This window comes from Polistes canadensis, unplaced genomic scaffold, assembly GCF_001313835.1.
Source record: "Polistes canadensis isolate GaletaPanama2010 unplaced genomic scaffold, ASM131383v1 scaffold_29, whole genome shotgun sequence".
Lineage (NCBI taxonomy): Eukaryota > Metazoa > Arthropoda > Insecta > Hymenoptera > Vespidae > Polistes > Polistes canadensis.
Window position 1 is genome coordinate 292,159 of NW_014569576.1, and position 12,436 is coordinate 304,594.

The window sequence follows — 12,436 nt, forward strand, 5'->3', positions numbered from 1 at the left end:
ATATATATATATATATATATATATATTCTATTAGACGATAATTTATTTGAAATATTTTTTTTTCGAGTAATTAAATATTGTTTTTTTTTTTAACAAATTATTTATAACACAAAAAAGAAACAAGAAAATAATACGACAACGTTTACATATACATATATAGCAGCAGTCTATTATTTACTTCCCGTTGGAAATTAAAATGGAAAATTAAGTATCAATGTGTTACGATTAAGAGTAAGAGAATAAGAGAAATAGAGAGAGAGAGAGAGATAACGATAAGCTTTGTAATTAATTGACACGAACACCAACTCATTTGTTCCGCGATATTTCAAGCTTACATATAGTATATGCGAGTGGTGACCAACATCAAGAGACAATACACGCGTTATGTACCTATACGTACACGTACGTGTTCGTAGGATATCTACAGAAGGATTCACTTTATACGTAAAAGGGGTGTTTCATTCACTACCAGGAAGATATATTTTCGCTAGAAGTCGGTAGAAGTCTCTAACAAGGTGACCGCAATTTAGTCGGTACAGCACCCAATTAGCGATGACCTGTAGAGAGAGAGAGACTCAATTTTAGCAACCCTTAAAACTATGAAATAGGTTTCTCTTTTTTTCTTTTTTATTACAGAAAAGAGTTAAAATTGTATTCTCTTTTTTTTGTTGTTGAAAGTATTACTTGACTTACGTTAGCAGTTCAAGGTTAACATATTGCTGACCAATCGAATTAAATTTGTCAACGTTTAGAACACACAAGAGTTTTTTTTCTTTTTTTTTTATTTTATTTTATTTTTTATATTAAATGTGAAATAAAATTTAAAGATCGTCGATCTCGTTTTTTTTCCTCGTTAAACAAAAACAATAATATATATATATATATTTCTCGGTAGATTTGAAAGAAAGTGTTAAGGGAGATTTGACGATGAAGAAGTACGTCGTTAAGAGGATCATTTCCTTAAAGAGGGATTGCCAAAAGTGAACGGGAACACTTATTATTGTAAAGGGACAATGGAATCAGGACTGAGAGTGTTGGCACCAGTCAACAGAGAGTAAGAAAGAAAGAGAGAGAGGTTAAGATAAAGGGAAAGTAGTAAGAGATGAAAGATGATGAGTGGTAAAATAGGGAGATAAACAGATAAAGAGAGTGTGAGAGAGAGAGAGAGAGAGAGATAAATCGATGGCAAGCAATGATTAATGTGCAGTATGCCTCTCTGTATAATTACTTAATTAAATTCATAGATCATGCGGAATTACGCACGATATAATGTAAGTACATAGAAATCTCTCCCTTTATTGGCATCCCTTTCTGGGTAAGGTAGTTAGGAAAGGGTGTTCCATTAGAATCGTACATCTCTTTGACTCCGATAAATTTCAAAAGGGTTTATCGACATCAAATGAGATTCAGTGAGACATGAAATTTCTTTGTTGGTGGTCGGTACATTGTATTTAATTAAACAATGAATTAAAAATGAAGTTTTCAAGTTGACAGTATTTCAAGAATAAAATGATAAGATAATTAATGATATGCGACGCTTTGTCGTCCTTTCATTCATCCGATCGTAAAACTTAATCCACTAATTTTGATGGCCGAGACGACTACGGTGTTAGACGACGATAACCATAACCACACAACATAGCCCTAGAATACCCTGCAACCATTTGAATCTATTACAGTCAATAGCCTCTTACTATCTCACCCCTCTGGTTATCTCGTATTACGAACGACAAGTCCGTTGGTAAGTGAATTAATTGAGATACTCGTTATTTATTTAATAAATATTTCTTATACATTTTTTTTTAAATCAATATTTTGTCAAAATAAGTAATTACAATAAGTAATAATTATATTAATAATAATTCGTCACAGTATTTATAATAGGAGTAGAATTATACGTACTGTAATATTTTATTATATAAATAATATCTCTAATAAAATATGAATAATTTTTTTCTATTAGTATAATATTGATTGAAAATATATTGAAAAATGTTGATTCAATAAACAACAGTTATTAATTAAATATTGATAGATAAACTGTTCGATAAATCGTCACGATTTACTCGAAATGTCTCAAAATTAAAGAAGGACGATAAAAAGGAAGAAAAGAGAGAGAGAGAAAGAAAGAGTGAATGATTGAAGAGCGTAAGCACTTGAGCCTGGAACGTGAACGGATCGGTCAATTGTACGGCTTAATTGTTACAATCGAACTCTCCTAGCATGGCCGATTCGAAATTGGTTTGCCGATAACGTTGTTATCGTCGAAGACGCGATTATCCTTGCCGAGTTAGTCATCCTTTAGGAAGGATATCTCTCCTCGTGTCCGGGGATAATGCGTTCTCTGGACAGAGAAAGGAGGGTTACACGAATGATTTGTGACAATTAATTATTAGTCAATTACATATTCCGTAGTTACTAGAGAATAATAATAATAATTCATCGAGATATTCTCTTATCTTATTGTCAATTAAAAATTTGTTCAAAAATATTGTATTTGTCATTTAAGAACGATTATTGAATAATAATTATATTCTATTAAACGATTTCATCGATTGAAAGTCCTATTATTTTATTGTCACGCGCGTTTATTACGTAAATGATTTTCGTGTCGCGTCTGACCATGGATTGACTCGTACTACTGGAAACGCGTTTACCGATACTTTAGACAATGACAGATGTATAGAAAGTTAAACGAGAGGAATGGAGGATAAAGAATAAGGTTTAGGGAAGGTATGGGATTTGAATAACATGATCGAAATGATCGGTAAACCACAGGATAGAAGCGTGTTAGGCTGTTCGCATTGTGGCTTTGGCTTTCGGAAAGTTCGTGAACGAGGAAGCTCCCGTGTACATGATCGTTAAGCCGAATCGTGTGTTAGAGAGAATGAGAATGAGAATGAGAACTATAGGGGTGGATCCGTGTCGTTTGTGGCGGTGTTACGTCAAAATTTATCAATCTGTAGTAACGTCACGTTTCGTTAATTATGCACGTGTGCTGTGGGCAACGTGACGGCTGTCCAGTCGCGGAAAACCCGCGTTGCTTCGTGTTTTTGAGAGCAGGTGGTTAGGGGAGGTGGTGTGAGGGTTGGGCGGCGTAAAGGGTTAACGGTAAAAGTCGAGGGAAAACGTTAAATCGAGGGATTTGTTTGACTATCATCTCCTCTTCGGACATTTGCCGTAAGTCGCGGCAATTGTGTGTTTACCTCGGTGAGAGAAACAAATCGTCGTCGAACGGTTGCGGACAACTGCGGTACGTTTTTTATCCGCCGTATACGAATTTTCTGCGTATTCAGTTTTTTCGTTCCGAAATTTTTTATCGCAAGCATAGAGAGAGAGAGAGAGCGAACTCGTTGACAAACAAAATTTCTTCACGGTTTGATTCAATTTTGTTAATACGATATAATACATTTGGTTTTAGTTTTTTTTTTTTTTTTCTTTTTATTTTCACTTTAATTGAAATATTTCGCTTCGTATAAACGTTTGGATATAACACGGAAAAAAAGTGAGAGAAAAATCATTTTATTTATTTATTTATTTATAATACAACACGAGAGAGAACTGATAAACGTAAACTCGTGCGAAATATATTCTTTTTCCGACGACAAGGGAAATACTTTTCCAGATGTTTCTGGCAACTCGTTGCTTGTCGAGCCGCGAATAAAATATACCACTCGTTTGAGTATAATCCTTCGGAAGATCCTACGTAATTTCGCAAACCCAAAGCTCTAGAGCTGTCTCGGCTCCGGATACATTTGTCATACTTACAAAGACCAAATTGGTCTCTTAAAACAGGAAAACGTATAGAAGGTATCGTAATAATCCGTGATGTCACTTTAATCTCGTCATTTCTTTTATCTTTTTGGTAAAAAAAAAGAAAAAAAAAGAAACAAATTAAATCGAATAGGTATTACATCTCGACTACACCCCCCTTCACCCCCTGGTTAAATTCCCATTCAATACAGATAAATTATTGATAATATTTGAAATATGTTCAAACGTGTTTATCGTTAAATGCATTCGTGCAAATTTGCAGCTGTTTCTGTCTGTCTGTCTGCCTTTTTCTCTCTATTCGAAATTTGTAAGCTCGGAGAGAGAAACGAACAAATTAATTAACAAGTATGGCACATTAATGACGTCACACTGAAATTTACGACATACCAGCAAAGCCCTAGAGGGTTTATTCCTCTAAATTATATTATATTATATATTATTCTCTGATTCCTATTCTTGTTACTTTCTTTTCTTTCCTTTTTTTATCTTTGTTTCTTTAGAAGAATAATCAAAACATTTTATAGATTCTTTACTTGTTTAATTGTTTTACAGATTATTATTCTTATTGTCGTTAATTATTATAATTCAAAGAAATGATTCATTTTTCTTCTTTTTACGAACTATATTTATTATAATATTTATCAAATCGAAATAGAATTACAATAATAACGATAAATGTAGTCACGTTTACACGTTACTTTCCTTCCATCCATCCATCCATCCATCCATCCTTCCTTCCTTCCGATTTCTTCAACATTATTTTACGAATTTACCGGATATAAAGTCGAATTAAATGTACCGGGAGATATTAACGACATTGGTTTCCTTAGAACGCTTTTACGGTACTTCCTAAAACGACCTAAGAAGGGTTGGGTTAGCATCATGTTCGTTCAAGCGCGAAGGAAAGATAACGGGAGAGACTATGAAAATGTTGAAAAAGAAAAAGACATTATTTTATTTATTATTATAAGAATCAAAAAACAACCTCTTAATATTAATCAAAATTTACTCTAATTTTTAACTTACCCAAACATATATATATATATTTATTATTAGTAATATTTAATATAACGTATATATATAAATATGTCAATTCGGTATGAGAAAGATAGAGAGAGAGAGAGAGAAAGAAATCGGAGGAACGTGACGACCCCTTATATATTTTTACATCCCCATCCGTTATATTCCTATTAAATCTTCGTCGTAGGAAAAATCACGTAGCCCTTCGGAAAAACGTTGGTTTGAATACCACCGACATCGTTAACATCGAGATTGGATATCTCGTGCATTGGTCTGACTCTCTCTCTCTCTCTTTCTCTCTCTCCCATTTTTAATGGACGATCCTGGAAGAATACTAAAATGTGAAATCGTCGAAGGGACGGACAAATCGAAGTAACTCCACTTATCCGTACAGTTTAGACAAAGAGAAACAGAAAGAGAGAAAGGGAGGGAGGGAGAAAGAGAAAATGAGAGAAAGGGAAAATGAGAGTGTATGTGGGAGAAAGAGTGAGAGAGAGAGAGAGAGAGAGAGAGAAGAGATTTTAATAAACCGGAAGCTTATTGTGAGACGGTTCGGATGTTTGAACGTGACGCGAGAGCAGGAGGAGGAGACGTTCCTAGAAAAGAGGAATGTGAATGTTAGGTGGTGGTAGGTCTGATGATGAAGAAGAAAGAGATATAGGTATAGTAGAAAGAGAAGTAAAAGGGAAAGGGATGAAAGCCAGGAGAAAAGGGAGAGAAAGCGTTTCAACACTAGGAGACGCATTGTGTTGCAGTAGAGCACTGATTACGACTGACAAGCACCAATGAACGACCCTTTCCATTTCTCTTTTCTGTTTCCACCAAGCAAGCAAGCAAGCAGGCAAGCAAGCAAGCAAGCAAGTTCATGGTTCCTCATAGCAGCAGACGTTCCCTAAGGCTTGAAGAAGACTTGTTACCATTTTCATAACACGGTACTCGGTCTTTTAAGTCTTGCATAACGTTCGGTGTTGTATTTCATCATCAAGCCATGGAATATCCTGACTTGAAAGTTAACGATCGAGAACGATCGTAACAGTACTCGATAATTACCCTAGTTATATTATCCTACCACTTGTTGTTAGACGGAGACGAGTATCCTTGTGTATACACTCGAATAAGGAGGAAGCATTCGAGGAGAAAATACGGATTTTACTGAATAAGGGGGTGTTCACGATCTCTTTCTAAGGCAAACGTTAAATACTATCTCAAGATTAGTGAAAGAGTTTGACAAGATAATTCTCAACGATATGACGTCTCGTTAACGTACTAACCGAAAAGTTTGACTTTGTTTTCAGTTAGTAGAAACTTAGTAGTAGTAGATAGTAAATGGGCTATGGGTAAGGTAGGGCTTGAAGGATTGACGAATCCCTCTTTTCGTTTAACAAGAAACAAGGGGCTGGCCGAGTGAATCAGGCTTGTTCTTCGAGAATATTTCGAAGACTGAAACATAGAAAGGAGAGTACTCGTTGCGTTAGTAGTCGCGATAGTAACCTCAGGTTCTTGCAGCGTCTTTCCTAAAAGCATCGAGGAGAAGAAGAAGGGTGCTCTCCTCGAGGATGATGGTGGCAGCATGGCTAAAAGGGAATGGGAATGGAAAAGACGAGGGAAGGAGAGAGAGAAAGAGGGAGGTAGGGAGGGAGGGAGGTTGGAAGGAGATTTGCCCCAAAGGAGGAACTTCTAAAATCAATTAGCAGCCCCTTAGGCAATGGGGTTCCGCTTCCGCGAACGACCAACGCTACAGAGAGAAACCTTTCCGTCATAGGATAAGGGGTGATAAGAGGGTGAAAGGGAAGGAGAGAAGACGTTTATCCCAATAGAGAAACCGGTGGAACAATCACGGCGTTTCTGTGACTACGTACGAAGCTTCGTTGAGGGTCCTGAAGCACGTAGAGGAGTACTACATATATATACTTCTCTATGTGTGTAAGTTCGAAGAAAGATGTGTCAGTAGTGTTACAGGCTTTGCATCCATATAGGTAGTTTCTAACCCTTTTCCGTGATTCCCGGCAGCTTCCCCATCGCCCAGGGCATCTAAGATTATCACGAGATGATTTAGACTATCTTACTAATAGTCATTTTTCGTCACCCTCCAACTACCCTCCAGCACGTTCCTCCTGTTATACGGTCTTTAGATTCCTGACTTTGTGGTATTTAGAATATTTTGTTTAATGAATTCGATTACCTTGCCAGGAATCTTTTTATTTTAGTCTAGTTTTAATAACACATCCATTTTATCATATTAAGGGTTTGGATTATTTATTGGATATTATATCAATAAAGTTTGAGGAATGAATTACGTTCATTTTATAAAGTAACGGTTAAAGTTCTCTACCCGCTCATAACAGTTTGAAATTTTGGTAAACCAAAGTTCTTCCACTTTGGTACTTGGTATAATTGAGCATCGAATGGAAGCATCACTCTGAGCTGTGGCTACCTTACGCTCTGTTCGGTTGGTCGAACTTTCGATGACGAGACTGACGAAGATGTTGGCTGTTGAGGAGGAGGAGGAGGAGGGCTTTGTAGGAAATTCCAGATGAATGAAGGGTAAAGAGAGAAGGAGGTGGAAGAAGGATGGACTTAGCTTTAAGGAGAGTAGACGATTAGGAACAGCTTGGTAGACCCTTGGTTCACCTACTCTCTCTCTCTCTCTCTCTCTCTCTCTCTCTCTCTCTCTCTCTCTCTCTCTCTCTCTTTTTCTCTCTTTCTTTCTTTCCCTTTCTTGTCACTAGCAACGGAAACGTACTCTTGTGACTTTGAACGAATCTCCTTCTCTTTGAGCGACCCTTCGTGACCCCACAAAGGGCTTGAAACATGGCAAAAAGGTCCGCGTGTTCCTTCCCAAGGAACGATTCTACCGGATTGGAAGGACCAAAGGATACCAAGGGAAAGGGACGTGAAATACTCGGACTAGTTTAAATGAAGACGAAAGGTCTATCGTGTTCCTCGAATCTTGAAATCACAGTGTCCCTTCTTTTTTTTTTTCTTTTGTTGCTTTCTTCGAAAACTCCGACTTCAATGAATTTCCACTTTTCTGATACTATCGGTTAAAGTTTATTCTCCATTTAAGTAGCGAAACAGCTGATCGATTTAGGCACATTCTATAACGTTAGATTGTTCGTATTACATTTCTATGTTGATTTATTTGAAACTGTAAGTTTGTCGTTCTTTCGAACAAGTTTTAAAAAGTCAATTTTGTTACCTTAACATTTTTATTATTTTGAGTTGATATTATAAATATAAAGGACATTTATTCGACGATACTAATTGTGAACAATGATATGAATTATAAAAAAAATAAATGAGTAAACTTAATTTTAATATTTACAATGGTACGAAATGAAAATAATTATCAAAATCGTAATTAATGTTGTACAAATGAAATAATTAATTAAATGAAAGAAGAAAAATATATCGGTATCATTTCTTTACTCATCCAAAAAGACGTATTAGAAACTAAGAAAAACTGATTTGACTGATGTTCTTTCTCGAAAATCGAACGAAAAGGTACGAGAACCTTTTCGAACAGAGTAAATTCGGAAACGATGTTAAATAGTTCTTGGGTAAGTTCTCTATCGTGTCCTGTCAAGAATCTTTTCGTGAAAATTTAATGTATTTGTTCTGCGTAGAATAGAAAAAGGTAGAACACTGCAGAACTCTGCGTTCATAAGGAAAGTACCTTCATAGCCCCTAAGGATTTCTTGCTCGAATTTGAGCTCATTTTTCGTCTGTCTATCATTGATCATGGTTAGTCTCTTTTTTTCTTCTTTTTTGATTTCTCGTTACATTCGTGGTTTATTTTCGTTAGACTTTAGCAAGGATCTATGGATCTCAATAAATCTTGACTGACCATCGCGAACGGTTAATGGAAAAGTTGGGCTTTTTATTAGCGAATGGTACAAGACTCTTGAGATTTCTTTGGAAATGTATATATATATATTATATATATAGATCCTTATGTGAACCCATCTTTGGGGTTATTCGTTCATCTTTTCTCTCATCCTTGTATTGTGTCAAGATGCCTAATGGATATCTGATAATGAAAGAATCGATTTGTATGTATATGTTAAGATGAGTCATCTAAATCACGTTGTTCGTAATTCCAAAGATTTTTCTTATCATTTTATTAATACTTAAATTGAATGTGAATTCGAAATGATTATTATTGAAAATGTGTCTTATACCTATATAAATTATCTATGATGGTAGAAACAATTAATCTTTGAATGAAATAATACATTGCTCCTCGATACGATTATGGAAATATTTTGTTGTAATATGAATCAAAGTGATCTACAGAGGATTTCACAACACGATGTTATTGTACACAGGTAGTCGCTAATTCAAATGTAGATTCCTCCCCCTCGATACGTTTAAGTTTACAATTTACTGACAACCGTTTAGATATTCTACTCGGGCGTTGGAACGAACCCTTAGCTATTCAAGACCAAGTTAGGGTTAATTATGTCATCGTGATCGATCTGTTTGCACGGTTCGAACAACTGTCTCTTTGTTGAATAGTTTCGATTGTTACTTGTCATTAAGGTAATTTGAAACTTTCTTATAGCAATACATCTCAGCAAATCCGTACTGAAGAATATAATATTAAAAACTGTCGAAGAGTTTTCACGAATTTGATCGAATGGTAATTATCGTATCGAGTTACGAAAAAAAAAAGTAAATAAAAATATAAAAAAAGAACATTATTTCAGTTGTTGTATATTGTCAAAGATGACCAGTTAGAAAGTCATAGTTAAATCGTAAAAAGTAGAATCGGTAGGTCTTACTACCCTATGGGCAAATTTCCGATTTATTCAAGCCCGTGCCCGAATACTTGGGAGCCCATAAAGAGAATGAATGGGATTGTGGCGGTTGCAGCAATGCTCAGGGCTGCTTTAGGGGTTCATGAAATACGCGCTCTGCCACCCTCGTTCAGAGCTTTTCCTACTACTGGTTCTTCCTTCTCTCTCTCTCTCTCACTCTCTCACTCTCATTCATCGACTGTCTCTCTCTTTCAATCTCACTCGTCGACCACGTCTCTTCATTCCCCTTGAACCTCTTCCATGCCGAATCGAAATTTCCTCCTCCTCTCTCTCTTTCTCTCTCTCTCTCTCTCTCTCTCCGCGGGGTGGCCACTGGTATTACCATGAATTTACATAGCCTCGCTCGAAACTCAGAACATATTGCGCGGGCTTTGATTTATGCGAAACATTTGCTAAATATTCTCGCTTAATCTCGGCTCACCCGCGAGATGCCGGACGAGAAACGGGAACAGAGAAATGCGGAACGGGACTTGCAACTACTATGAGGGGTTCTCAATGTGTATCACCAACCAACTAACATTAGCTTCGTCGTAGTCGTTGACTTTTACTTTGCTTTCAAGCAACGGGGAGAACGCGTGCTTGAGATAGAGATAGAGAGAGAGAGAGAGAGAGAAGAAAAAAAAAGGAAAAAGAACGTAAATATTCGTTATTGAATTATAACGAGAATTGTGCTGTTCGGATTGTCAAAAAGTTCAAATTGAATGGGAATATCGACGAAATTAGTCTTTTTGATATTTATTATTTTTAACACACATAGCGAGTTACGATATTAATATTTATTTAAGGTAATATTGTTTTTAATATGATTAATCATTTAACAAAATATAATAAGAGAATAGTATCGACGAGACGGCCTAGTTCGCATTTGGCTTCCTCCGTCCAGTGACAAACAGGGAAATCACCCTGCTAAATCCCCCTTCCCCCTCAGTCTAGGTGATTGCCCGAAGCCTTGTTAGTTCAGGAAATGCGTTACCACTTGTTAGTATCAATTTCAAAGATTGACAAGAACTAGGAAGTTAGAAAATAATATCTTCTCTAAGCTGATCTTCTTATCGTCGGTCTAGACATTTTCGCGAAGAGTAAGAATAAAATAGATCTAATAATAATGATAATCATATCATTCGTTAATGGAAACATATTACCTAAAGAATCAAAAAAAGGAAAGAAAAAAGGGAATAATCGAGTACGTAAAAAAAAAGAAAAGAAAGAAAAAAAACGATCTTCGATCATCGGTAACGTTCGATTACCACCCTCTCCTCTAATCCTTTTCAAGGCGAGCGAGCCCCCTCCTATAGAATTTTTTCTTCCATTTACCACTTCACCATATTCATATAGGGGCCTCTCTTTGCTCACAATAAACGCGGGCCATTTGCATGCGAGGTCTCCGAGAATAAAACGGCAGCATTCCCTGGATATATCCGCGTGGAGTCGAAGATGGGTTGGTGTTACAGGGAAACCACCACCCCTAGTCCCTTTACCGAGTAGAAACGAAGCTGCCAGCCAGCCAGCTTGCCTGCCTGCCTGCCTGCTTGCTTGCTTGCTTGCTTGCTTGCTTGCTTCCCAAGCTCCAGCAGTGCGATAAGCCGCCCTCAGGGGATTCGCGATTGTCTCGATTTATATGCACGCACGGACCTAGGTGGTAGGCTGATTCTCTCTCTCCCCCTCTGTCACTCTCACTCTCACTCTCACCCTCTAGTTTGGGAGCTTTGTCGTTAGGTAGAGAGAAAGAAGGAAGGGTAGGGTACCAAGCTCCTGGCCTTCCTGCTGGTTTCCTGGTAATAGTCCTGTTATTGCTCTTGCTGACTATTCTCGCGAGGACACCCACCCATCGATAGATCGATTCTCCAACAGACAGTAAATATCGCTGATGAGCTGGACCAGTCGTGTTCCTAAATGTTCGTTCGTTCGTTGGTTGGTTGTTTGGTTGGTTGGTAGGTAGGGATGGCTGGGTTTGCTTACCCTGCGATTTGTCGAGTGGTACAAATCCTTGTTTGACTCGACTTCAAATGCTCTTTCGTTTTTTCGGTTGTTAGACCCTTATTCTCTCTCTTGTTTTTTATTCTACATGAAATTTCTCTCTTCATTTCATACGTCGTTCTCCCTATTCCTTTTTATATGACGCGTGCTCGAAACAGGACATAGGTAATTAGAGAAAAGAAAAAAATTTGGAGAAAAGAAAAAAATATAATTTGTCTTTTTTCTTCTTCGTTGTTATCCTTGTTGGATTGAATTTGAATCTTTGATAGGAAGCTGTCTCTTTTGACAGACATTATGTTCTCTGATGTAATTGTTTTTCATTGATCCGGTATACGTATGTGTATGGATATGTGTGTGTATATGTGTGCGTTAAAGTAATTGAAATTCAATGAACGTTTTGAATTTAAGGTACTTTATTTTTCTCTATCCCTCCTTTTTTCTCATACGTTTGAGCAGACACTTATATACCGTTTCGGTTTCTGTTTCTTTTTTCAGGTCTCATTGTGCGACGAGTATAGTCTACCAGTCGACTTTGTAAACAAGAAACGTCCTGCTAGTGCTGCAGCTGCAACTTCCTCGATTCAGTGGACTTTGCCAAGTCCTACTGTCGAGAACGTGAGTTCTTATTTCTCTTTCTCTTGACTTATCTAGTTTATTCTCGACACTTTTATACTGATTAAAGTAAATAACAAAATTATCAATGTCTTTTATTTATCCAGAATAAACTCATTCAAGTATTTATCAGTTGTCGAACAATGTTACATTTTTCCTATAAAATGTTTTGTAATTTTGTAGAAAGTACGTTTGTTTATTTAGTTTTTTTTTTTTTTTTTTTTTTTTTTTTT

At 36.6% G+C, this 12,436-nt stretch overlaps 1 protein-coding gene across 1 annotated transcript in view; it reads left to right on the forward strand.

The window, feature by feature from the left end:
• LOC106784044 (AF4/FMR2 family member 4) overlaps window positions 1–12,436 on the forward strand; it is a 154,751-nt gene that overhangs the window by 104,239 nt on the left and 38,076 nt on the right. The window contains exon 3 of the mRNA XM_014743141.1: window positions 12,087–12,206. Coding sequence (XP_014598627.1) covers window positions 12,087–12,206 — 120 coding nt within the window. The remainder of the gene's footprint in view (window positions 1–12,086; window positions 12,207–12,436) is intronic.